At 49.9% G+C, this 26590-nt stretch overlaps 1 protein-coding gene across 5 annotated transcripts in view; it reads right to left on the reverse strand.

The window, feature by feature from the left end:
• The window catches only part of AFF3 (ALF transcription elongation factor 3), a 563374-nt gene that overhangs the window by 27696 nt on the left and 509088 nt on the right, over positions 1–26590 (reverse strand). For all 5 annotated transcript variants that reach the window (XM_058278184.2, XM_058278185.2, XM_058278182.2 and 2 more), the window contains 5 exons: positions 18954–19137; positions 11444–12529; positions 8769–8893; positions 4110–4308; positions 1373–1494 (listed from right to left, as the gene is read on the reverse strand). In XM_058278184.2, coding sequence (XP_058134167.1) covers positions 1373–1494; positions 4110–4308; positions 8769–8893; positions 11444–12529; positions 18954–19137 — 1716 coding nt within the window. The remainder of the gene's footprint in view (positions 1–1372; positions 1495–4109; positions 4309–8768; positions 8894–11443; positions 12530–18953; positions 19138–26590) is intronic.

Below are 26590 nucleotides of genomic sequence, written 5' to 3' on the forward strand. Positions count from 1 at the left end.
TTGTTGTGTCATCTTGTTGTGTCAGCTCTCCGTGTGTGCGGCACCATTCCTGGGCAGGCTGCACTTTCTTGTCGCACTGGGCGGCTCTCCTTACGGGGCGCACTCCTTGCGCATGGGGCTCCCCTATGCGGGGGACACTCCTGCATGGCACGGCACTCCTTGCACGCATCAGCACTGCGCATGGGCCAGCTCCACACGAGTCAAGGAGGCCCGGGGTTTGAACCGCAGACCTCCATGTGGTAGACAGACACCCTAACCACGGGGCCAAGTCCGCCGCCTGTGTGTTTCTTTTTGATGCGTCATCTTGCTGCATCGACTCTCCATGTGTACGGCACCATTCTGCGGCAAGCTGCACTTTCTTTCACGCTGGGCAGCTCTCCTTACAGAGTGCACTCCTTGTGCGTGGGGCTCCCCTACATGGGGGACACCCCTGTGTGGCACAGCACTCCTTGCGTGCATCAGCACTGCACATGGGCCAGCTCCACACAGGTCAAGGAGGCCTGGGGTTTGAACTGCGGACCTCCCATGTGGTAGATGGATGCCCTAACCACTGGGCCAAGTCCACTTCCCTGTGTCTCTTTTTGTTGCATCATCTTGCTGTGTCAGCTCTCTGTATGTGCGGCGCCATTCCTGGGCAGGCTGCACTTTTTTTACACTGGGCGGCTCTCCTCACCAGGCATGCTCCTTGCACATGGGGCTCCTCTATGAGGGGAACCCCTTTATGGCATGGCACTCCTTGTGCACATCAGCAATGTGTGGGGGCCAGCTCACCACACTGGTCAGGAGGCCGTGGGTTTGAACCCTGGACCTCCCATGTGGTAGGCAGACACTCTGTTGAGCCAAATCTGCTTCCCTACCTCTTCTTTTATATTGATGCTGGGGGTGCAAGTAATACTTGGGTTTCAGCTCTGAGACTGGGTGAAGGATGGCAGGATATTTTTTCCTGTATAAGAATTGTTTACATTGCACAGACTACGTCACCAGGGGGTGGGAGGGGTTTCCAGGAGTAAACCACTATTATTCTTTGTCTATTATAACAAAACCGAAAGAGCCTCTCTTTTTGGTAGCATAAAACTGCCAACAGCACCAAATGCAGGTGCTCAGACACGGGAGACCCACTTAGAGCTATCCCTTGCTTCCTAAACGCCCGCCCACGAGCACTGGCTCTTCTGCTTTGGAGCGCAGCGGCTTCAAAAACCCAACCAGGCTGCAGAGGCACAGCCAGAGTGGAGGCTCCAACTCTCGGAGAGGGCCGTCCTGAACTTACCAAGGGGCAGAGAACGGCCACCCCGCGAATCAGAGGCGCGTGCCCTTCCACCCGGGAGCTCGACTTGGCCTTGCCCCTCCACGTGTTAGCAAAGAGCCCACTTACATGTCGTCGAAGACGAGCTTCTGCCTCTTGCAGTCCCTGTGCCCACTGGAGACCGGAGACCACGGCTCCGTCTGCAGCCTTGACTTGGTGTGGAGGAGGTTTTCGGAATTGTGCGCGGCTTTCTAAACAACAAACGACAAGTGGGTCTTTGAGAAATTGGCCACTGGGTTGGAAGGTCAACCCATTAAACAGAGCAGCTTTGGTTCTGGGGTCTCTATTGTAAGAATAAAAAAAAAAAAATACACGCACGGGACTTTTACTTACGTCCAGTGTCATTCGCACAACATCAGCAAAGCAGTCTTGTTCTGCCCGCTCGCACGGACGCAGAAACGGAGCTCGGCACCAACTTGCTGGAGCTCCAACAGCTACCCAGGGCCTGGGGTTCAGGTGAGGCCCCTTTGTCCAGTCCACTGGACCAGAGACCCTAAGCTGACCGTGCATCAGAGTCGTGGGTGTGTGGGGAGGTGTGCCTGTGCCTCGCAGGGCCCCACCCCCAGGGTTTCTGGTGCAGGACAGCTGGGGTGGGCCTGGGAACCTGCATTTCTAGCACATTCACGGTTCTCAGCTGTCTGTGAAGGACAGGAAACGCCAAAGGGGATTTCTGGAAATTATTTAAAACGCATCTAACAAAGGAACACTACTGATCTGTGGAGAAATTAAGAAATCAGATTTCCTGGGGAATGTACATTCCCTTCTACAAATATTCACAAAAATACCTAGTAGGTGCTAAACACATAGATCAGAAAACAACTCTCTTTGGTTCTGGCATGCAAACTGATTTCTCTGAAGTAAAGAAAATGGTGTCCAAACTGCTTCTTTAAATAGTGGACTGATTTTATAGGTGACATGTTGACGGTTAGGGTTTATTTTTACATATATGACCAGGGAAATATGATGTGAGATTTCCAAATCTGCCCTTAGAATCCTTCGAAGGTGTCCACGAGCTTCTGTTAAAAGAACAAAACCAGGAACGTGGCCCCCGGCGCCTGCCCACCTCTCTCTCTCCCTGCTCCTGCCGCCTGGGCCAGCTTTCAGCTCCTCCTTGCGCACAGCACTGCCGTGTCCTCTGCCCGGGACGCCCCCCGTCCCATCTCCTATTGGTCTTTAGATATCCTAAATCAGGGGGCAACGCATGGCCTGGGGCCGCATCTGCCTTTAGGAACCCCTGTTTTACTGGAATCCAGCCCCGCCCATTCGTTCCTGCACTTCCAGAGCTGCTTTCCTGCCACGACGCAGAGCTGAGTGGCAGCCACCGAGGACCTGTGGCCGCAGAGCCTAAATATTTATGCCCTGACCCCTCGCGGTCGCAGTTCTCCACCAGGGGCAGCTGGGCGTCCTGCCTGGGTGTGGGGTGGTGCTGTGGGATCGAGTGGGGCCATGCGCTGGACTGTCCCCAAGACAAAGGATTACCTGGCTGCAGGTATCAACAGCGTGAGCAGCCCTGCTTTAGAGCAAAGGTATGCCAGCCCCATCCTAGGCCAGGCCTCCTTGCAGAAGAGCTCTGGGGGATCGGCATGCCCCTCTCTGGCACGGGCAGTTTCATTACGGATATGGGGACCCCTGGTCTAAGGTATTTTCCCCAGCTACCCTGCAAGCTCACAGGAAAGCCTTGTGCCCGGTGTCTGGCACGCCGTAAGAAGGTGCTCAGTAATCACCTGTTCAGAAAACGATTGACTGAATAAAACCTGTAATCGTTTTAAAATTCCTTGCCTCACAGTTGCTTGATAGAAAGGCAAAAAAAAAAAAAAAAGACCAGAATTGGAATTGGTAGCTTTTTATCCCATGTTTTTCTAATATGGAGTTCTGAGATTCTTTCAACCTGTAATTAAAGAAAATTGTTCTCAAATGAGAGTAAGATAATTAATTCCCTGATGAGGTATAAGCGTTATGCTTTGGCAGGACCTTTGATCAACATTTGCATTTTTAATTCATGAGACAAAACATTAAGTACTGTCCCCCCATCTTTCTCTGCAGAGTTCTGGTCTCTTTCTCAGGACTCCCCTTATTTTCCTGTCTCACCAAGTGCCCTCGGCACAGGGACCTGGGAGAAGTGCGGAGCGTTTGGAACTGAACGAGGTACCCCGGAGGGACAATGGGACAGGCCACCAGCTGTTAGAGACGGGGTGGTGGGGAAGGGGAATTAGCACACCGAGTTGTCCCAGGGGTGTCCACGGGTGTTGGGCTCTTTAGAAAAGAGACAAACTGACTCGAGGTTCAGCAACTTCCCACGGGTCACATGGCCGCTAGACAAGTTGCCACCCTTCTGCAGGGAGCGCAGGGCCCCAGAAATGCTCCTGAGAAGGTGGCTGAGGGGTGGGGTGGGCATGAGTACACCGTGGCTGCTACACTGCTCAGGGAGGAGTGGGGACCCTGCGGAGTTAGGGACGGGGTTTCAATCCCAGATGTAACTCTGCCCTGGGGCAAGGGATCTTTGCAAATAAAAGGGTCAGTTGGCTCAAAAGTCTCAATTTACTATGGCCCGGGATACTATGTCCCACTTTTCAGAGTGGGAAAATAAAATCCTGCTCCCTTTGGAAAAAGAAGAGACTTGAAATGGCGCCTCCAGGCTCTTCTTCCTCAGGTCCCCTGTAGGGCCCTCTGCTTGGCCAGGGCCCCCCGCAAGTGGCACGAGGGACTCGGAGCCAGTCCAAGCCAGTGGGCGGACGGCGCGAGGCACGGGGCAGGCCGGGCCTGCGTGCCAGCCCGCGTTGGCGCTGAGAGAGGAGTGTGAACCTACCGTGAGGTCTCCAGCCAGGGGCTGCAGCTGGTTCTCGGCCTTATGCTTTTTGTTGGAGGAGGCAGAAGTAAACAAACCGGTGCCATTAGGTCTGGAAGAAGTTAAGTCCTCGTTGGAGTATTTGTGTTTCGACGCATCGGAGAGGGGTGAGATGGGTGACCGGAGCATTTTTTCATTTTTATTTATTGGTATTGCCAAGCTGAAAAGGAAATTACAGTAACGAAATGTCACTGCCAGCACAGGGCAACGCAGATGTTTTATGTGTGACCCAAACCTAAAAGCTGCTGGTAGGAAGAAGTTGATATACCAGAAATAGACTTCACGGTATTAGGACCATAGCAAACAATAAACCAATTTCACTCATAGTTTCTTTACTCTTCGGATGAACAGTAATTTTGTAACTAGTGCCAACGTAAATGACTTAAGAAGGAGAATACCTTCATTTTCTGAGTTTCTTGTCCAAGGATTCCAAAATACCGAACAAACGACTTACTGTTTTTCCAATAAAGCATAAGCAGCAAGGAAGGGAAAAAAGTCATTTAACAACGATACACAAATTCTTCATTTCTACAAAGACTTTTGCTAGCATTTGAGCTTGTAATAATTACATGGAAAATAACTGAAACACAGAACAATCTGCAAAGCATGAAGCCAACTTTCAATTGTTCAGTTTCTGAGTTAACCAGACATTGACCAAAATACAGAATAAAAAAACTGTCTTTAGGAGCTACATTTTCAGATTCCTAGTTCCTTATTTTAAAGTACCTTTGAAACTACTGTATAAACCTGAATATAACCCACCTCCCAAATTAACCATCAAAGAAGAGGGAGTTCACTTATCTTCGAGTCTTTACAATCTATATCATATTGTTAATTAATTTTTTTAAGAACAGTATTTTTGGGGAAGACTAATTAGCCTGAAATTAACTCAATCATTGTTTTTTATTCTTTTTATTAAATTGTCTTTTTTTTTTAAAGACACATAGATCACAAAAAATACTACATTAAAAATATAAGAGGTTCCCACATAGACTACCCCTCACCCCCCACCCCCTACTCCTCCCACATCAGTGACCTCTTTCATTATTGTGGCACCTTCATTGCACTCGGTGAATACATGTTGGAGCACTGCTGCACCACATGTATTATAGTTTACATTGTAATTGACACTCTCCCCCAGTCCATTCAGTGGGTTATGGCAGGACATACAATGTCCAGCATCTGACCCTGCAATACCATTCAGGACAACTGCAAGTCCCCAAATGCCCCCACATTGCATCTCTTCCCTCTCCCTGCCCTCAGCAACTACCTTGGCCACTTTCTCCAGATCAATGCTACCGCTTCTTCCATTACTAGTTACAATAGTTCTATGGGAGAATACCAGTAAATTTACTGTAATCCATATTCTATTCCTCCCGCCTGTGGACCTTGGATTGGTGTTAATTTGGGGTGCAAGTCACTTAAAAAAAATGGTAAAGACACTTAAAAATTTAGTCATTATCCCTGGGGTTAATCACACTCATTGGTTATCACTCCAGACAGGCCACTAAAAGTTAAAAAGCAATTTCATTTTTGGTGGCTACAGTGCAAAAATTGCCAGCACAGGCCACAAGAACAAATGAAAAAGCCCAGGTTCTTAATGTTAATCAAACAGATGCATGTACCAGTAGAATTTCTGGAGACAGATTTCTGGTTCAAAAGGCATCATGTGTCTAACAACTTAGAAAGAAGTGCTCTGGAAAACCATTTCAGGTGGATCAGAACATGGCTCATCTAGGGGTTAGGAAGGCATGGATACTGAAGACGGATGTGAATGCAATTGCTTCTTGAAAGGTGAGTGAAGAAGTAGTATTTAAGAATCTATCGGGAAGCAGATGTGGCTCAACTGATAGAGCGTCCGCCTACCATATGGGAGGTCCAGGGTTCAAACCCAGGGCCTCCTGACCTGTGTGGTGAGCTGGTGCATGCACAGTGCTGATGTGTGCAAGGAGTGCTGTGCCACACAGGGGTGTCCCCTGCATAGGGGAGCCCCACCTGCAAGGAGTGCGCCCCGCAAGGAGAGCTGCTCTGCACAAAAAACTGCAGCATGCCCAGGAGTGGCGCTGCACATATGGAGAGCTGATGCATAAAGATGATACAACAAAGAAAGACACAGATTCCTGGTGTTGCCTGACAAGAATGCAAGCAGACAAAGAAGAACACACAGCGAATGGACACAGAGAGCAGACAATGGGGCGGAGGTGGGGGGGGAGGGGCGGGGAAGGGAGAGAAATAAATAAAAAAATAAAATCTTTAAAAAAGAGAAGAAAAGAATCTAGGGAAGCGGATTTGGCTCAACTGATAGAACATCCGCCTACCACATGGGAGGTCCAGGGTTCAAGCCCAGGGCCTATTGACCCATGTGGTGAGCTGGCCCATGCACAGCGCTGGCCCATGCCATGCAAGGGTGTCCCCTGTGTAGCCCCATGTGCAAGGAGTGCATCCCAGAAGGAGAGCCGCTCGGTGCGAAAAAAGTGCAGCCTGAAGTGGCGCCGCACACAGGGAGAGCTGACGCAGCAAGATGACGCAACAAAAAGAGACACAGTTTCCCAGTGCCACTGACAAGAATACAAGTGGACACAGAAGAGCACACAGTGGATGGACACAGAGAGCAGACAACTAGCGGGGGAGGGGAGAGAAATAAAAAATAAACCTTTTTAAAAAAAGAATCTATATTATTTTATATACTATATGATTTTAAATGTACATGTGAAAATCAATCATTAAATATAGTAGAAGTGTGTTTACACCTTCTATGTCATTACAAGTGTATACTTAGTTTCAAATTGACTTCTTTTGGGTCTTCTCTTTGGGATGGGGATGGATCACTTTTACCTGGGAATGCCTTATCACACTGGTCAAACTGGAGAGTGGTAATTGCCTTTCCAGAGTTATCCAGACCACTTTCCCTAGAATGAACTCAAAGTACTTTCATAGGCATTGTACCATGATTTGACCTAAATGAAAATATCAGAGCTATGAGGCTCAAGCAAAGGCTTGAGAGCAGGGGTTTTTAACCTGGGGCTGAGAGTTTGGATGGAAAAAAGTTACATCTTCATTTTCACTAACCTCTAACTGAATTCAGCCTTTCCTTCCATTATGAATGAAGGCAAGAAAGCACAGATCTTTTCCTAGTTTCCTACGGTTCTTGCTGACATCTTGATGGTCTCCATTCACCAGTACTTAGAAATGATGGTAGTTAGTAGGCCTGCCCTGCTGGGGGGGTGGGTCACAAAGTGCACATGTGACTGTGTGGCACGTTGGGACCACGTGTCTCTCTTTCAGGCACGTCTGCCCTTGGGCTCGGCCCGTCGAGAGCCTTTGTCTTCCCCCCAAGGTGACTCCTGCCCGTGGAGGGCCTGCCCGTGTGTGTTCCCCTCTCCAATTTCCTCTCCGAGTTTTAGTACTGCTCTCCATCTTTTCCTAACCTTTTGGTATACATTTTTATGTGTTGTGCTGAACATTAATCTCCTGCTAAAAATTCTTCTGTCCACAGACAGGGTGACTGAGGAGTGTCGTAGAGGAAAGGTGGTTTCCAGGCCGTGGAATTTCTAAATGGAAAGAACGTCTATGACTGATGATAAGCTCCTAGCTTATAATAAATATCTGGGTCCTTGCCTCGCTAGAAAGTCATTTATCACAGAGGGGATTCAGTGCAGCGGGGGTCCATCTGGAACCCTTTAGAGGTGTGTTAACAGGGCCTTCCTCCGTGGAAGTTTCACTTTGCAGGCACAGATTCTATAGGACCACAAATTTAGCTGCTACTATTAAAATAATGGTTTGAAATTCAGTTATTAGATTTTCAGGGGGAGGGGTGTGTCTTTGGGGGTGCAAAACTGTGTGTTTCAAGTACTGTTTTTTCAACAAAGTGATTGGTCTGTCATCACAAAGAAATGTCTTCTACAGCCAAATGGTGCTGTGGCGTGAGCTGCCCTTCCTGGCAGAATGATAGTACTTAAATTGAGAGAAGCAAGTCTGGAGATACAGATGGAGACCAGTCATTAAAAATCTGACTGTTTTGAAAATTTATGTCCACCCAGAATCTGCATGTGAATGGGTATAGTGGCTTTACTCAAACCAACACCACCTAGTAGCAACCAAGATGTCCATCAACACGTGAATGGAGATCCCACGGCAGCACAGCCACACAATGGGTTAACTCAGCAATAAAAGGAAACGAGCTGTCAAGCTACCAAAAGACAAGGAGGACCCCTTACTACATGTTGATTGAGAAGCGAAAGATCAGTGGTTGCCAGGGGCCTAGGGGGAGGGAAGAGGGATGGACAGGTGGGGCAGAGGGGACTTCGAGGGCAGCGAAAGTCTTCTGTAGGAAACCATGATGGTGGAGACATGACCTCAGGCCCTTGTCAAAACCCATAGACCTGGATGGACAGTCCAACTACACCATGGACTTCAGTTGACAATAATGTGTCAATAGTGTTTCATCGGTGGTCACAAATGTACCACTCTACCACAAGACAATAATAGGGAGAATGTGTGCAGGGGCAGAGGGGATATATGGGAATTCTCTCTACTTTCTGCTCATTTTTTTGTAATCCTAAAACTGCTCTAAAAAATCAGTCCTCCAACTCCCCTCCACCTTCTTGGGGACGCACCTACCTGTTGAGGTTCACGTTGCAGTGGTTCGCCGACAAGGGAGTGCTGGCAGAGGCGGGCAGTCGCGAGGCGCTCTCTTTCTCCCCCGGGGCCTTCTTGAGCTCCCTGCAGTCATCGTCGTTTTCACACTGTATGGGTAAGGGAAGACCCACCCGCTCAGCGTTTCTAGAGGCCCCAAGGCGCTTGGGGGGCTCCCAGAAGGCCCACCCTGCGCTTTGCCGACGGCCGACCTTCTGGGTGCTGTGTGGGCTCCCAGTCCGCGCCTCAAGGAGCAGGGCTGCGGCTGTCCGGCTTACTAATGACTGCTGGTGGAGGGGACAGCCGCGTGTCCATGTCAAAGCTCTGGAGGGGGCACTGTGAATTATGAAATCTGCTCTGCCATCCACAGGCCTGCCCCCCGCCACCCCCCAAAAAGAGAGACCTGTTCTGAATTCTTTCTGTAGCTTCAGTGTCACTCGTTTTGGCATTTCTTGGTATCAGAAAAGGTAGAAAAAGGGCACATTCTCCAGGCTTAATGGAAAGGCAGTGAGAAACTTGGGGCTTTTTTTCTTTTTAAAATTCATGCACTTTATGAATTTCAAGCAGCGGTTGTCATCTCCTTGTGCCTTACACCTAGTTACGGATAACTATGCACTGACATTTTAGAATCCTTCAAGTACCTTTAAACGAAACGCTACTTTGATTGGCTTCTCATTTCCATGATGACGTTTAACTTTAGACAGGCACTAGACGGCAATGCAAGTAGGCGCCGTTTCCTGTGAAGTGGCAGGAGCGCGTTCATGGCACACTCAGGCTTCTCTGTGGCACTGTCCAGGACACAGGCGCCAGCACCTAAGACAGAAAGGCTCGGGCCTCCTCTCTCTAGCTGGCGCTGTGTTGCCACACGTTCTGTAGCAGGGGGGTCCCAGAGGCTCACACGGAGATAGTGCTCTGGTGGGCAGCTCGAATCAAAGCTCCGAATCTTCAGTGGTTGGCTCAACGCTCCAGCAGGGCCGGAGTCAGTCTTTCGGAGGTCTGGCCTCCTGGTCCCCCACCTCCAGGGCCTGGCCTGAGGATACTGAGTAAAGCGTGCCACAAAATGCTCGGGCACATCTGTGTCTGCCTTTACTGGGGAGTCATTAGATTTTAAGAGTACGGTTGGATATCAGGCTTAGAGTCAAGGAAGTTTTGTAAGTTAAAATAAAGATGGCCATGAATAATAAAATTATTTAAAACAGAATATTCTGGGATTTATATGTATGTCTTTCTGCATATCTCACTCTCTAGATCTATGTATGTCTAGAAAGCTGTTCATATTTCCACTCTATGTTTATCAATTTCTATCTCTATATTTCTCTGGATCTACACATAACATGTTTCTCTCTATATTCCCATTAGTCTAGCCATTTTATCCAACAATCCCAGAGGTAATATCACATTCATTCTACTGATTACTTGAGTCATTCAACATAAATTAACTGAGCACTTACAAAGTACCAGGGAATGTATTAGATGCTGGGGGAAATGAAAAAATCTGATGAACCCCAATTCCTGCTTTTTAAGGCCCCACACTCATGGAAGCCATGAGAGCAGGGCTTCTCAGCCAGGGGTCCGTGAGCTTGAATTGAAATTCAAAAAAAACATTACTCCTGTGGGGACGTGTTGGTGAGGGTGTGATGTATTTATTAAATAACACACAGTATAGTGTGGACTCACTAAGGGGTCCATGGTTTTCACCTGACTGACAAAGGGGTCCAAGGAACAAAAAAGGTTAAGAAGCCTTGCGCTAGAGCATGGAAAGAGCTAGAACGGAGAGGAGTGCAGGGCGGAGACACAGAGGAAGGAGCTACTGCCTTCGATTTGCATCTTCCATGGTTCCCAGCGCCTCTGCCTTGTCTCCACAGCTTTGCCATCTCCAGAGTGAAGTCTCTCACCTGGCACAAAGCTCTGATGGGGTGGGGCACCGCACCTGGGTGCAGCACCCACAGCTGACCACAGCAGCAGGTGGGGACAACAGACTCTGGCCAAGTCATGAAACAGTCATTTGACAAACACTTGCCGAGTGCCTCCTCCGTGCCCGGAACTATCCTAGCTGCTAGGGACACCCATCAACAGACAGAGACTCCTGCCAGCAAGGAACTTATCGTCTTGAGCTCCGCTTCCCTAAGCGAGCCCCCGCCCCCCACTTCTGGTCCCTGGCGATTCACTCTAGGTGAATATTGTGGTATCCCACGTCTTACTGTGAGGTGAGCCCCTGAGCGGGGACTTGGTAGACTTGGCAGGTGGCAGCTGGGGGGTGCCTCGAAGGGGCTCCATGGCGTGCATTTTACTGCTTTCTTCGCCTCCCAGCAAAAACAGGATCCACCGTGGGTTTCGGCTTTTACACACGCCCACATGGGGCTTGCGTTGCACACGCTCGAGGATTATTTTCTTTGCGGTTATTTCAACATGCAGGGGACCAGGGCTTAATTAATGATCTAAAACTATGAAAGGGGACAATGCCAGTACCCACCTCATTGGCCAGGTCTAAGGGTGCAGCGATACCCTAAAATGCACGGTGCCTGGCCCAGAGGAAGTCCCCAGGGGTGTCAAGTGAAGGTAAGCTCCCGGGCCAGGTGCACGCCAACCAGAGCCCACCTCGCTCTCCAACTTTGGCCCCGAATTAAAGGAGAGCTCCACCCCGCCCCCCCAAGGCCTACCTTGCGTTTCCTCTTGGATTTTGGCAAAGCCTTCTCCGGGGGCGCGTCGAGGGGGTGGCTGGGTGGCTGTGCGCTGTCTGCGTCCTTGGCGGCGGGGGCGCTCAGCACCACCGGCTCCTGGGGCAGGTGTTCGGGGATCCGGGACAGTAGGGTCAGGTCGATCTTGACCCAGAGAGCCCTGACCTCGTCGCTGTCCTTCAGCGGGGACAGGAGCTCGTTGCGGCCGAAGGGCACGAGCGTGTAGAACTGCTCCTCCAGCTCCTTGGCGAAGTCGCTGCTGCTCCTGGCATTGATGGAGCCCACTGGGGCCCGGGGTCCGGCTGCGCCGCCCGGGCCTGGGCCGGCCTCCTTCAGCCTCTGCTCGGCGCCTGCAGCGGGGGCAGCTGGTGGCTTGGGCAGGGGCGACTCGTCCTGCTCCGACTCCAGGTCCGAGTCCGAAGACGAGGACGAGGACGACTCGGTCTCGATGAACTCCTTGGATTTGGGCACGATCCTGCTCAGCCCCCGCGTGCGGCGCTTCTCGCAGGTCACCGCGGCGCGCAGCTCCTTGCGGTGGCCCGTCCTGCCGGTGCCGCACGGCCGGGGCCTGGCGGGTTCCGGGGCGCTCCCCACGCTCGCCCCCGGTGCGTCCCCAGCCGCGGGCTCCTCGGGCCGGTGGCCGCTGGCGCCGTCGCCGGCAGGGGTCCTGTCGGCGCGCCGGGTGGGCTTCTTGCCTGCCGACCTCCGCGCCGGCGCCGGGGCGCTGTCCGCGGGCGCGCTGGGCACGGCGGGCGGTGGGGCGGCGGCCACGGCCACGGCGGCGGGCGGGGACTTCTGCTTGGCGGCCTTGCTCCCCGGCCCTTTGCTGGCGGTCCGCGGCCTCTGCTCCTCCTTGCCAGCGCTCTTGAGCTCCTTGTCCCGCAGGCCCGCCTGGCAGAGGTCGGCGAGCTTGCCCGCCTGCTGCTGCGCGCCGTCCTTCCCCGCGGGGTAGTACTGGCTGCCCTCCGGCCCGTGGCTTTCATTCTGGATCAGAATCGGCGGCTTGTGGGGATTCACTTTGTTGAGCCATTTATCCAGCTGCCACTTGTTAGACGACGCCGGTTCCGCCTAAGAGCAGAGGGGCAGCAACGAACAGAAGAGCTTTAATTAAAGACTCGCTGGATAGGGACCCGGCAGTTTCCATCTCGACTGACACATCTGGGCGGGTGGGCAGGAAACGAACAGACGTGAAGCAAAAGCAAAGTGGAAGCAGTGGGTCCCGTAACAGCTTCCGAGGGGCTCAGGGACCCTCCCCGGGCAGGGTGGGATTCAGGGTCAGCCTGGCAGCTTCAAGCCTAGTTGTAGAACCAGTGGGCTGGCCCTTGGCCTCACGACAACCTGTCTCGAGACCTTCGAGCGTGATGCCGTGCATATTTTAAATAATTACAAATACGCACAGAAACTTGAGGTTCCTTGAGGCTTAAGTGGGGAATGGTTTGGGGACCCTGAGTGTCAAAGCACTTACTCTTGGTGAGACTTAAAACTTCGGGGGAAACCTGAAGCGAGGCCAAATGGAGCCTAAAATAAAGACTGACCAAAGAACTTTAGTGCTAAAGGCAAGCAGGCACAGCTATTTAACAAGAGAATCGCTTGCTTCGGGAAGATGCCTTGTTTCTCAATGTAGAGCTCACATTTCCAAAGGCACCTGCGTGAGCCTCACATGCTCTGGCAACCTGAGGTGGTCAGTCCGTTCTCAACCCACCCCCATCACCCTTTGCCAGAAATGTTCTGAAATGGAGGGTCCTGCAAGCAGTTAGGCTAACTTAGAGCAAATTCTGTACATCACAGGTGCTTAAACTTTGACCCAGAGATTGGTGCCCATGGGTCAAGTGCAACTTCAAAAATGAATGTGAAATGGTGCATTTTCTGGGAATGGGCTATAGTTGTCATTAGAGTCTCTAAGGATCTATATCTCACTCAAAAGGTTAAGAACCAATGATTTTACAGGGAGTAAATGTTGACTCCTAATAAAAGTCCATTTATACAGCAGCTGTGATTATCAATACAAAGGAGCTATCTTGGTAAACGTAGAACTTTAGCAAAACATTTTCAATTTGTGACTAAGTGAAACGGGGAAAATATTTTGAGTGATTAAGTGCACATAGTTTTTCCTCCCCTATGGCTTCCCGCTCACTGAATGCATGCAATCTGTTGTTTAAAGACGTCTGTGCTAAGCTTTGCATTTCAAACATGATTGGTTCAAGTCTGGAGGAAGCCATGCTCCCTCACAGGAGAAAACAAATGTTTTAAGATAATACACATCTGAAGTTTCCTGTTATGCATCACGGTGTGCTTCAACAGTGGGGTCTGTGTTAGGTGCAGGCGTGGGCGCTGGGCAGAGCCCCGTGCTGCCAGGAACCGAGGGCATATTTAGACACAAGCGTCCCAGCGCTTCTGGGGAATCTGGGGACGTAGCTTGGGGAGATAGAGGGCTGGAGGGCCAGGGGGCCATGGCCACAGAGGGTGGGCACCAGGAGCTCTGGCAGGGACTGTGGGCGCCCTGCTGGTTCCCCCCAGACAACAGACACAACCAGCTACCCTTCAGGGGACGCCAGCACGACCCTGGAGGCCAGATGAGGACCTGCGGCCCCACCCCTGCGTTGTGGGGACGGGAAGCTTCGCCGGGCACCTGCCGCCATCTTGGAAGCAAGGGTGAGCGAGGAGACCCCACCCTTTGGCTCTGACGGGGAATCTGGTGTTTGACTTGACTCTGTGATTTGTTTTCATGCCACCAAAAGGACTAGGGCTCTAGAGCAAGACGTGAAAGAATGAAAAGATAGATCTTTCTACTACCTGTGAGTTATACGTAAATTCTGACTTTGCTTACTAAGTGTGGAGTATTTTGGCTTCTCCAGATAAAAGGGACAAATGAAACCCATGGGGCACAACGGATACATACTGCAATGGTAGAAACGTGCATTTAAAAAAAATAATAATGCCGGAAAAAAATTCCGTGAAAGCAGAACGCGGATCAGCTTCTTTGCAAGAGGGAAGCCCTTGCCTTCCTTCTCTAAGATTAGCTGCCAGTGACTAATTTAGGAGCAGACAAATATAAGGCTCCCAGTTTTCCCTCCTACACCCCACCTTTCTCTCACTAGGTGAGCACCGGCAAATGATGACTGGTCAGCCAGTGGCTTCTGCGCTTCAGCCTCCCTAGACAAATGGGGCTTTCAAGACAGGACTGGAAGCTGACGGTGGCTCCTGTAGGTGTTAGGAGAGGGGGCAAACATTTGTGCGTGTGTGTGCAAACATTTGTGTGTGTGCAAACACTTATGGCAGAGCACACCACTCACGCAGACCTGCCCCCGTGCTTAGCGCTAGTGCCCCCTCGTTGCCCACAGTGCCTGCCCGTCTCTCGTTGGAGAACCCAGAAGTGTGTCTGTGGCCAAAACAGGGCTGCATGCAGGAGATTCACACAAAAACTTCTCTGAGGGAGCAGTAACAGTGAAGGGTAGAATTTAATCAATTTCGTGTGGGCCCATTGTCTGACATGCATTAGACTCATTTTTTTCTGCATTTCACAGCTAAAGAAATCAGCCTGAAGTACTGTTTTCAACACAGCACAGAATCACTCCCTTCTCAAGGATTGACAGTGCCCTCCAAGTTGCTCTCAAATGAAATCCCGATTTCTCAGGCTGGCGTTTAGGGCATCCATTACCTTACTATCACCTTTCATTGTTGGGATACCGGGAGGACCTCCCGCTTTACATATATCGCCTCACTCGGCACCCCCAATTTGTAGATGAGGCTGGGAGAGAGGAGGCCAGGCGTCCAGGGCTATACAGCCACGAGGCACCTGCCAAGACTGAATTTTTACTTGTCTTGAAGACTCAAGTCTCCCCACTGTTGCTTCGTCTGATTTCCCACTATTCTGGGAGAGCCTCATGAAAGTGGGGCCTCATTCCTCTGAGAAATGTCAGTCTTCTACCTAAAATGATAGAATTGGATCTGCTATTTGGCAAAAACCCTAACACCTGTTGCCCCTTATCGTCCTCAACGGCCCAGCGTCTTGGTGTTCACAGCCGCTTCATGTGTGCGTGTCTCGTGTCTTTGTGCAGCCCGTGACTCCTGTCAAGCCAGGCAGGCTTCTGTTTCTTCTTGACCCCTCAGTGCATTTGAGACAGGTGGCTCTGGCTCTGCTTCTAAGAAGTCACCTGTGATAATTCCCTCTCTCCAGTGACAGAATTCTATCACTCCGAAAGAATTTATGACTCACCACATCCTCCCCAACCAGGCAAGATGGGAATATCAGCTATTCTGGGGCCCAGGCAGCTGTGGCCAAGGAAGCTTAAAGACAGAGGAAGGAGGCCGTGGATGGGGGAAAACTCAGGGTGCGGACTCCTGCCCACTGGCAGGCGCTAGCTCGTGTCCATCTTCTGAGGTTCCATCCTGGGTTTTGCCCGGCGTTGTTTTCCGAGTGCTTGCTCACTCCTGAAGAGCTTCAGCATGACGCTCCTCCCCAGACAGCCTCCCGGTGATAAGCTCAGAGTCGAGCACACACTCCCTGCCGTGTCCTTGGGCCCCGACACGTCTGTGGCCCTCACAGCACCTGCAGCCGTGCAGCCCAAGGGCACCGATGAACAAGAAGCTTGTTGAATCAACGCGTGGACTGCGTCTCATTTTGGCTATTCGAGGATGAACCTGGGCAGCATTTTCCAAATCGTGCTTTTCGTTGACATGTTCCGTGAAGGATGGGTTCCACGGTCAGATAAACTTGGGAACTGCTCCAGTGGAAAAGCACAGCTTTCCGAGCCAGCCTTCAGGGCTCCAGGATGCCCACAAAGAAAGGGGCTGCAGCTCCGTCTTCCTGGCGCTCCCTAAGTTCCTGTGACCAGCCTATTTTTCACGGCATCCCTGTGACTTGAGCCAGCTGATCAGGAAGACGGCTTTTCACCTGCAAAGCTCGGACCTGAGAATCCTCTATGGACTGTGCCAGGGAGGAGGATAAAACTCAAGTGAGAACAACTAGGCCTTGAACAGCTCAGCAAACACCGGGCCGCGGAGAGGGGCGCCACAGTCCTGCAGGAGCCGCCGCAGCGGCCGGCCGGGGCGAGCTTGCGGATGTGGCACTCCTGCACCACGGTGAGTCCTGGCAAGTGAAGAGGCTTTCAGCAACCACCGCCGGAAAGAACGGTTCTTCTGAAGCTCAGGGGAGCCCTGTGGGGCGCTGGGTGGTGAGAACGCAGGTGTCCTGGGACTTAGCGATGCCCCCGTCCTCCCACCTCAGGGTGGCAGGTGAGTGCCAGGCGCGCTTTGCTTCCAAGGAGCATAGACTGGTGTGAGCAGCGGAACCAAAGGTGGTGCCACTAAACAAAAGGGCCCGATTGTTATGTGGGGTCAGGAAGACTGATCTCTGCGACGCCTCAGGGACTCCGCGGCGTGATCAGCAGGAAAATGCAACTTCTGACCAATGGGGTCGTTTTGTTTCTAAAGGTTGTGTGTCTGTGTGAATCCTGGAGAAAATGCTAAAAGAAACCTTACTTTTAGTCCAACAAAGATACGATTTTCCAGCAGAAAGAAATAGCTTGCAGTGTGGCTAACACATCCCTTGCCACTTCTGCTTTCCCTAGGCCTAGGGAAGCAAATAATTGAAAGGTATGTGGCCTTGGGCAGCTTTAGCTTCGCGGCCTCATCGGTGGACTCGTGCTCTCTGGGGACCACTTGACAGCTGCTGGAAGAAATGACCAGGCCCCTCTTTCATCGCGGAGGAGCTCGAGTCTCTGTAATTATCTCAGTGACATTTACAAAGAAGTTGTTCCGAGGATTTTATACCTGTACTTCTCCCAGGCAAGGATTCAGGAGCTCTCAGATTCACCTTTTACCATAAAAATAAAATTCCAAGTTCCTGAATTTCATCTGCAAACTCAGAAGGGCCTGGCCATAGACATCTTCATAGACGCTAACATTTCTTACCTCTTCCCTCTCTGCCCCCCTCTTCCTTATACTATCACTGGATTGCAGTGATTTTTAAAAATAACTAAATATCCTGGGGTTTCTCAGCAAATGAGAGCATAAAACCTGCTTTGAAAGGGCCTGCTTAACTCTTCGCCTTTATTTTATTTATCTCCTCTGTGTTTTTTCTTTGTTGATGTTGTTTCCAATGACTCCACTGGAATGTCAGATCTCTGAAGGCAGGGTCTTTTCTGTCCTGTAATTGCTGTATCCCAGAGGTAAGCACCGTGTCCGTGGCAGGTGCTCAATAAATATTTGTTAAATGAACACTGAATGAGTGAACAAAATCATGAAGAAGGAATAAGGGAAGCCAGGCCTGTATCAACATAGCTTTTTAGGTTAATTTTGCTAAGGGCCTTTCCTTTAGGAGAGAAAGAGAGAGAGAGGAGGAGAGGAGGGAGGGAAAGAGACAGAGAGCAAAAGATGCCACATGGAAAGGAGAGAAAAATGAGGCGAGATGGCTTCTCTCAGGGCGAATGAAGCGCTGTCGTTGCAGAGCAGAAGGGGCAGGGGAGGAAATGGGGACCGAGGAAAGAACACTGGCTGCGTTTCCCAGTGTTCCTGCAAAGCCTTAGCCTGCGGGGCGGGGGGAGGTTTCAGAGCCGCTCTAGGAGCTGGAGCTCAAACGTGGTCGCTTTCAGAGGGTGATCGTGTCCCAGAGGTCCAGGTACAAAAGGTGAAACGGGGCTGTGCTGTCGTACCTGTGACCTGTGCTGCTAGCACAGTGTCACAGGTGGCCCTGGCTCCATTTCAGGGCCTGTTTAGGAACCTGGTCCCCAAAGTGGTCCAGCGAAGAGGGTTGTACATCAAAACTAAAGCCCACAATCCGTGGCAATGTCAAACGTTCACGTGCTCCAGGAGAAACTGCGTTGTCTTCGTTCCTTAGGAACCAGTCCAGCCTTGCAGCCCTGGAGACTTGAGAAGTTTGCTCCCACTCCTTTCCCAAGAAGCTTCCCGCCTTGAGTTCCTATTTAATTCGCCCCCTTCCACTTGGAAGTAGAAATGGCAATAGTTTTTATTGGTACCTTGTAATGTTTTTAGATGAGGCACCTCAATCTTACCTACAGATACTCCTCGTAGCTAGAAAAGCTTCATCGATGGTAATTTTTGTTCATGTATTTCCACAAAGAAAGCACAGCTCAAGTGTTATTAATATTTATCGCCCCTGTCTTTCTAACCTGTGGCAAACTGCAGAAAGGTAAGATCCTGGCCGTGTCGAGTCCATAACACTCCTCGCCCTGGGCCTGGTGGGCGTCCCACTGTCTAGGCGCTGCGCCCGGTCAGTCTAGTTCCTGCCCTGGCTGACCCCTAGGGAGACCCGACCAGGGCTATTTCCAGGCACTAGGTTTCCATCAGACTAGGACATTTCGCAAGGTCCGGAGAGATTTTTCGGACAAGGCAAGGGGGTGTTTGTGCACTTGCCAGGGAGGGTGGCAGGAGGAAAGCCGTGAGGCGGGGGTGGCGGCCGCGGGGCATCGCCGGGGGGCCGGGGCCCGGGGTGCGGGTGGGGGTGGCGTGGCGGCCGCGCGGGGCGTCTCACCTCGGGGCTGGAGTAGCGCGCCGCCTTGCTGCCCTCGCTCTCGCTGGAACTGCTCTCCGTCTCCGAGTCGGAGCCCGAGCTGCTCTCCGAATCGCTGGAGCTGCTGCTGCCGCTGCTGCTGCCACTGCTGCTGCCCTTGCTGGAAGGCACGGAGGCGTCGCCGTTGGTCTGTGGGAGCACGGTGCTGCCAGCCGCGGGGCCCGGCCGAGAGGGGGGAGAGCCGGGTGAGCGCGCGGGTGCGCCTGGGGGCTGCCCCGGCACGCCCGCCACCCGCGGCCCGTGGGCCTTGACCCAGGGCCTCCCCGTGGGTAACGCAACAGCCCGTGCCTGTGAACACGGGCAGGGGAGCGGGGGCCCCGGGGCCACGCGCTCGTTATTTGTGGGCCCTTTGGGCAGCAGTCCTGGGAATGGCTTTCAAAGGCACCTCCAAACCCTCTACCATCTACGGTCATCTACAGAAACGCAAGGTCACCCCAAAAGTCTGGAAGTGTGAAAAGGACTGTTGACCTCGTTTTTGTCCCCGAGGACAAGGCAGAAGTGATGGCAGGGCTTGGGGACAGGCTGGAGGCCGCAGGACAGTCCCTGCCGGCCTCGCTGTCCCCATTTTCCCGGCCCTGGTGTCGAGGGCTGCAGCCCCTACGGGAGCTGGCTTTCTGTATAGTCAGTAACCGTCTTTTCACCCTTTACTAAAGACCCGAAAGTCTACCGCTTACATGTTTTTAGACATCTTCCAGACAGAGCAGTGGCTTGCAGAAACAGCGCTTAAAAGTTTGACCCTGGATGTTCACATCCACGCGAAGTTTGCCAGAAAGCCAGGGCATCCTCCAAGCCCGTGGAGAAGCCAGTGCTCTCCAGTGGCAATTAATCGACCATAACTCAAAGAGCACTCATCTAACCAGCAAGAGTTTGAACCAAAAAGGAAATTTCAGTACTCACATAATAGTCAACATCTCCAAACTCCTTTATTAAGTGAACTGAAACACACCTGGATGTGTTCTTTAGAGGTCGGGTTTTAAATCCGGAAAACGTAGCGATCACTTTTTTAGGCCGAGTCGGCAAATACCCGCCTGCCCCTGGGCTGTGAGCCTCACCGGGGCTGAGCGTGGAGGCCGGCGGCCTGGGAGCTCGTCAGGGCTTTCGGTCTCGAGGGCAGAGGAGCCTCCACCAGGCAAAGGACTTTTTCACCCGCTCTTTAAATCATCCACAAATGCTTCTCCCAAGAACGCAAATAAATCCTGAGCAAGGGGGTAGGGCGTGGGGAACGGGGAGTTATGGCTGATTGGAGCCTTGCTTCTCCCCTAAGAGGGACAAGACAAGAAACTGTCTTCAGGAAACCCAAAAATAGAGCACCGTTCTGAACTGCAGGGTTAGGGGAAACCGGAGTTTGAACCTAACCTTCCCCTGTGGATTTTTATTTCTCCCACCAATGTCACGGTTAATGCCTACTGGCTGACAAAAGTCTTCAACATCAGACAACATCTGCACATTTATGCTTTGCCCAAGAGGCAGTGATTTCTTTTCCAGCCTATCATCTGTGTCTGGCGTTGAGCGAGGAATCTTGGATCTTGAGACAGAGGAGGGAGGGCAGGGCTAGCGATAATGGGACTGTAATATTTCTTCTCTTCTAAACTAAAATCCATCTTTCCTGTTGGCTGAATCGAGATGGGAACTATCAATGGAGCCTTGAAAAAAAAAAGCCCCTTGGATTCCGACTCAACACGAACCTCTGAGATCTGTGCTAACAGTTTGGTCGGCAGGTAGGCCCCCCAAATGCTGGGAAAAACCCAACAGCACATGGCAAAGGCTTCCTTAGAAACAACGGTGGGGACAGATACAGGGGAAAGAGTGTTCCTGATGCACTCTAGAATGGCATTTGCTGGAAACTGGAACGTAAAGATGAGTGAAGAGCACTTTGATTGGTTTGATATGATGCTCAAGGCTTTGATCACTGACCTGTACACTCTATCTGCTTTAATGCAAACATAAAAGAACACGGGATGCTGGTTCTATGTGAGAGGCAGGCTCTGTGTGTGCCGCTGAGGCCGCGATGTGTGCGGAATTCCCGGAGGCTTATGCTGCACGGCGATGGGCTGCCTTTTGAAAGGTGGCACTTTCACTTTAATTCCTGGGAAAATGCCTATTAAATGTTACCAGGCTGCCTTATGTTTATGACTGCTTTCCTGGAGGAATGAACTGCACTAGCCCAAGGAGACAGAAGCTCACATCTGAACTAGACGGGCAGAAAAGCCTTAGGCTTTTATGTGTTCCTTCCTTAAATGAGGAAATTCACTTTTCACACAAAAAACAACAGTTTCACCTCCATAATTCTTATTTGTTTTGAAAAAACAGTTGAGAGAGCCAAGACTCTTAGGGCTTGCTTCATGCTGTGCTTGCATGGGCTGTGAGGTTCATGACGCATTTGGGATCAGGGTTGGCTATATTCATGTTTCAACATGGTCTTAACACAGAAGGGACATAGAGCCAGGAAAAAACTGCTTTTCCAGGAGTGGCAAGCTTGCCTGGGGAGGCTCTGGTTGCTCCTGCTGTGGAATCAGGATAACCACCCTCCTGGGAAGGCAGCACTCTGCGAACTAGTCTTTGTGCAGGTCCTTGGGGACAACTGGTCACCCGGCCCCACTCTGATGACTGTTCTCGCCAGCAGTGCAGGCAGTTGCTCTGCCTCTGTCAGAAAAGCCGCAGCAGCGAGGGTGGCAGAATAAAGAGAGGGGACGCCGAAGCCAGGGATGGCTGCACTCCAGGCTAGTGCAAATAAGTTGACGGGCTCACCTAAGCCAGAAAGGCTCTTGGAGTCACAGAACCAAGAAGATGAAAAAGACAAACTAGGAAAATGTCCTTGAAAGATGACGTTAGGCTTTATAAATTCAAAATTAGATAAACGGAAAACTTTTGTGTGCCGACGGGTTGTCATGTTTACATAGCAAAGATAATGTCAAAAAGAGAGTCGGATTTTTTTCCCCTGAGATGACAGCAGGACCAGTCGACATGAGGACAGTGTTGGGTGAGTTCTTGGGCCCCATGCCATTTCACGAACATGGTGCCATGGGCTCTGCAGACATTAAACGTTACTGGGGTCATGTACAATGCCTGGTGCATAACAGGCGTTCATATAGGACGCCTGAATGAAAAAAAGAATGAAAAAAAAAACCCTAGTTGGGTTAATGAGCAAAAAAAAAATGGACTTAACCTTTTAGGAAGATTACAATCTCTCTTTTCCAATAAAAAAAAAAAAATAAGGCGGTCTGCAGCACCTCTTTCAATTTCTGTGATTCTTCCTTTCAGAGAATATTTCTTTAAATGTACTCCAAATTTCTTCTGCTGCAATTTAAGCACAGTTCCTCTTGGATGGCTTGTTTACTTTTTGTATTTTGATTTTGTGAAATATTCCCTGGTTTTGAGGCAATATACACTGGTTCCTCTGAGGGAGCCCCCACCTCATTCTCAATGCGTTTGCCATATCCCTTTCTTTGGCTGCAGTGACATATTCTTTCAGAATGTGGCCCAAACTCTGAATACAGACTGTGAAGGAAAAGATCTGGAACCTGAATGACAAATCCGGGGCCCCCCAGCCTGAAGGGCGCTCCTGCCTGCCCATCTTACTGTAGCCCAGAATAAATATCCAAAGCTGTCCACAAGCTTTCAGGGACCAAGTACCTTGGAGACAGGCTCCCTGCCTCGTTGGCACCACGTGGACAGAAGTGAAGCTCAGCCACATCCTGTGGCACCCTGTCCCATATTTTAGAAGAAACTACAGTTTCTTCTCACTCAACACTGTAAAAATTCAACACATGCTTGATCCCCAAACTATGGTTAGCTCCCTGGCCACAGTATTCCTCTTTAGCATCTTCATCGATACTACTTGATCTAAAACTATAACCACATTATGAAAGTGAAAATGGTAAAAGATTCACTGTGGCCAGAATCGTCTTCCAAAAAACTGATATCAAGTTTGAAAAAAAAAAAACCACAATTTTTTTTTTTCTTTGCTCTGCAATGCCCTCAGGAACAATTTCTCTCTTAAACACAGCTTTTGAAGCTCTTTGTGGTCTGGCCTCATTCAGATTTCCAGCTTCACCTCAGTTGTCCATCCTATGCTCCCTAAACCTTGGCCATGATAAATTTCTCACCATCTTGAGGAGCCAGGTCTGTTTATAGCTGGGCCTTTGCACATGCTATTTTCTCTGCCCCAAAGCCCTTTCTTCCTTTCTTCTGATTACCTCCTTCTCTCTCTTCAGAAATGAGTTCCAACGTTACCCCAATCTCTAAAGTTTTCCCCAGCTCCCCAGGTGGAATGCGTATTTCCTTTCCTGAGCTCATTTCTCTATGGCAGCTCTCACCATACTGAGGGCGGGGCTCCTCTCATTTATCATTGTGTCCCCAGAGCTAGCAGAGGGACTGGCATACATAGATTCTTACTAAATATTGATTGAGTGAATAAAAGAAAAATGGTTCCTGACCTGGTGTTGAAGTCAATGTATTTCTTTATACTATAAAATAACCTGAGACATTCATATACATGGGGGAGATTTATTTTTTCTGTTAACTTCGGGGTACCTAGGATATCATAAAATGAGTAACTTTAGAAAGTGACTGTCTATATTCGAGGTTAAAAATTGAAAACCCACAGGGGCCAGGCAGTAGCATAAATGAGTGAAGTGGTCAGGAATAAGAAAACAGGGGGTCTTTGGCTCCCCAGTGTGGAAGGCCTCAAACTGGAGAGCTGTGCTTGGCCTAACGCTGTACAACCAGCCAGCATAACTCTGTCATAGGGAAATGAAAGCCCAGCATTAATAAATTCTTTGACTTTTCATAAGAATCTCCAAATCTTTTTTTTTTTTTTAAAGATTTATTTATTTATTTAATTTCCCCCCTCCCCTGGTTGTCTGTTCTTGGTGTCTATTTGCTGCGTCTTGTTTCTTTGTCTGCTTCTGTTGTCGTCAGCGGCACGGGAAGTGTGGGCAGCGCCATTCCTGGGCAGGCTGCTCTTTCTTTTCACGCTGGGCGGCTTTCCTCACGGGTGCACTCCTTGCGCGTGGGGCTCCCCCACGCGGGGGACACCCTTGCGTGGCACGGCACTCCTTGCGCGCATCAGCACTGCGCATGGCCAGCTCCACACGGGTCAAGGAGGCCCGGGGTTTGAACCGCGGACCTCCCATATGGTAGACGGACGCCCTAACCACTGGGCCAAAGTCCGTTTCCCTCCAAATCTTGATGTTTATTCATTTGAAAAGTTTTAATGATGAAATGTTTCTTTGTATTTTATCATGAACACATCTGTGGGTCAGATGAGGTTTATAAAGCACCAGTTTAAGACCTCTGATCCAGGAATTATTATCAAATACTCTGAAAGTCTAGGATGATTTAATTAAGAATAAGAGATAGACCAAAACTGGAGGAGTTTTAATTCTTTTAGAGATTTAGATTAGCAGGGCCAGGGATAAACCAGCGGTTAACCAAATACACTCACTCTCCCAGTCCACTGACTTTTTATTTTAATGTTGAAATAATTGCAGATTCACCATAAGTTGTAAAAAATAGTAGAGATTCAAGTAGTCATGGGGTGCTGTCTCAGTGGATGAAGACCCATACAATAACTGAAAGAATACTGAATTCCCACTCTGGGGAGTCCTGCTGCATTCTCTAATAGCAGGGTGAGAATCCCTAGGGTACGTGGCAGTGCCTAGTGAAGGAAGACAGACAGTATGCCAGGCCCTTGATATTGAAGTTTGTACTTAAGAACCTTGTTCTTGTGGAATTGAAACTTAGCCTAGTATTATGTATTACATAAGAGTTACCTCTTGAAAGCTTCCTTGTTGCTCTAACGTGGCCTCTCTCTAAGCCAAATTCAGCATATAAACACACTATCTTCCCGCCAGCATGGAACATGACTCCCAGAGATAAGCCTCCCTGGCACCAAGGGATTATTACCAAGTGCCAACTAGTGATGCATTTGGAAAAAGACCTTGACCACAAGGGGAAAATATTAAATACAAATGAATTTTTAGGACTAAGAGATTTCACAGTGAGTTGGGAGGTCATTCCAGAGGTTACACTTATGCACATCTCAGGAGGATCTCACTGACTACTGCAGCAAACAGTGACTCAAGCAGGGGGGCTCCTGAAGATTCTAGAGACATCTGTACACCATAGGCAGGGCAGACAGCCCCAGAAATTCAGCACCCTGTCAGTGGGCCTTAACCTTGGAATATATGATAACCTATCCGCCAATTTATTGGAGTTGGACTCATTTATAATCCTCCTACATGTGGTTCTTATGCCCCTTTTATTGAACCTATAATTAGCACAATGCCCATTAAATATGTGTCCCAGGGACTTAAAAGTTCTGGCTGTTTATATCCTGGTTGAGCCCTGACTCTCAGCAGAGTTGCAGCCAACACCTACCCTCCAATTCATTGGACTCACCCAGGACAACTAACAAAAGGATGTTAATGGACTATGCCCATCCTCCAAAAGAGAGAGTCTCTACAACTGCAAGATCCCATGTGGTCCATGGGATTTAAGCCTCTCTTAATTGGAAGCAGAGTGGGCATCACCAACCCCAAATCCTCAAGACTGAGGAATGAACAAACATAGGGGGAGAATGCAACTATGGACTAAAGTAGACTTATTATTATTCTTGTAATGGGAGAACTTGAAACATTTGATATAAAGGCAGTGGTCATCAGAGGTTCTGAGGGGAGGGAGAGGGAAGAACAGGTATAACATGGGGGCATTTTTGGGACACTGGAATTGTTTTACATGACATTGCAATGATGAATACAGGCCATTATACATTTTGTCAAAATCTATGAAATTGTGCAGAGCAAAGGGTAAACCATATTGTAAACTAAAGACCATGCTCAGTAGCAATGCTTCAATATGTATTCATCAATTGTAACAAATGTACCACACTAATGAAAGATGTTAATGGGTAAAAGTGGGGGAGGGAGGAGGATGTATATGGGAATCCCCTATATTTTGAAAGTAACATTTATACAATCTAAAGCTTCTTGAAAAATATTAATAATAGGGAAGTGGACTTGGCCCAATGGATAGGGCATCTGCCTACCATATGGGAGGTCCGTGGTTCAAACCCTGGGCCTCCTTGACCCATGTGGAGCTGGCTCATGTGCAGCGCTGATACGTGCAAGGAGTGCCCTGCCATGCAGGGGTGCCTGCATGTAGGGGAGCCCCATGTGCAAGGAGTGTGCCCCATATGGAGAACTGTCCAGCGTGAAAAAAAGTGCAGCCCACCCAAGAATGGTGCCACACACACGGAGAGCTGACACAAGAGCTGACACAAGATGATGCAACAAAAAGAAACACAGATTCCCAGTGCCGCTGATAAGGATAGAAGCGGTCACAGAAGAACACACAGCAAACAGACACAGAGAGCAGACAACGGGGGCGGGAAGGGGAGAGAAAAAATAAATAAATCTTTAAAAAATATTAATAATAAAAAAACTGTACTTCCTTAAAAAAATAGTAGAGAGATGTCCCATGTACCCCTCCCCCAGAACCCCCCAATGGTTACATCTTATGTAACTATAGTACAACATCAAAGTCAGAAAATTTACAATGGTATACTATATGTGTGTTTAGTTCTATGTCACTTTATC

Source organism: Dasypus novemcinctus, chromosome 17, assembly GCF_030445035.2.
Source record: "Dasypus novemcinctus isolate mDasNov1 chromosome 17, mDasNov1.1.hap2, whole genome shotgun sequence".
Lineage (NCBI taxonomy): Eukaryota > Metazoa > Chordata > Mammalia > Cingulata > Dasypodidae > Dasypus > Dasypus novemcinctus.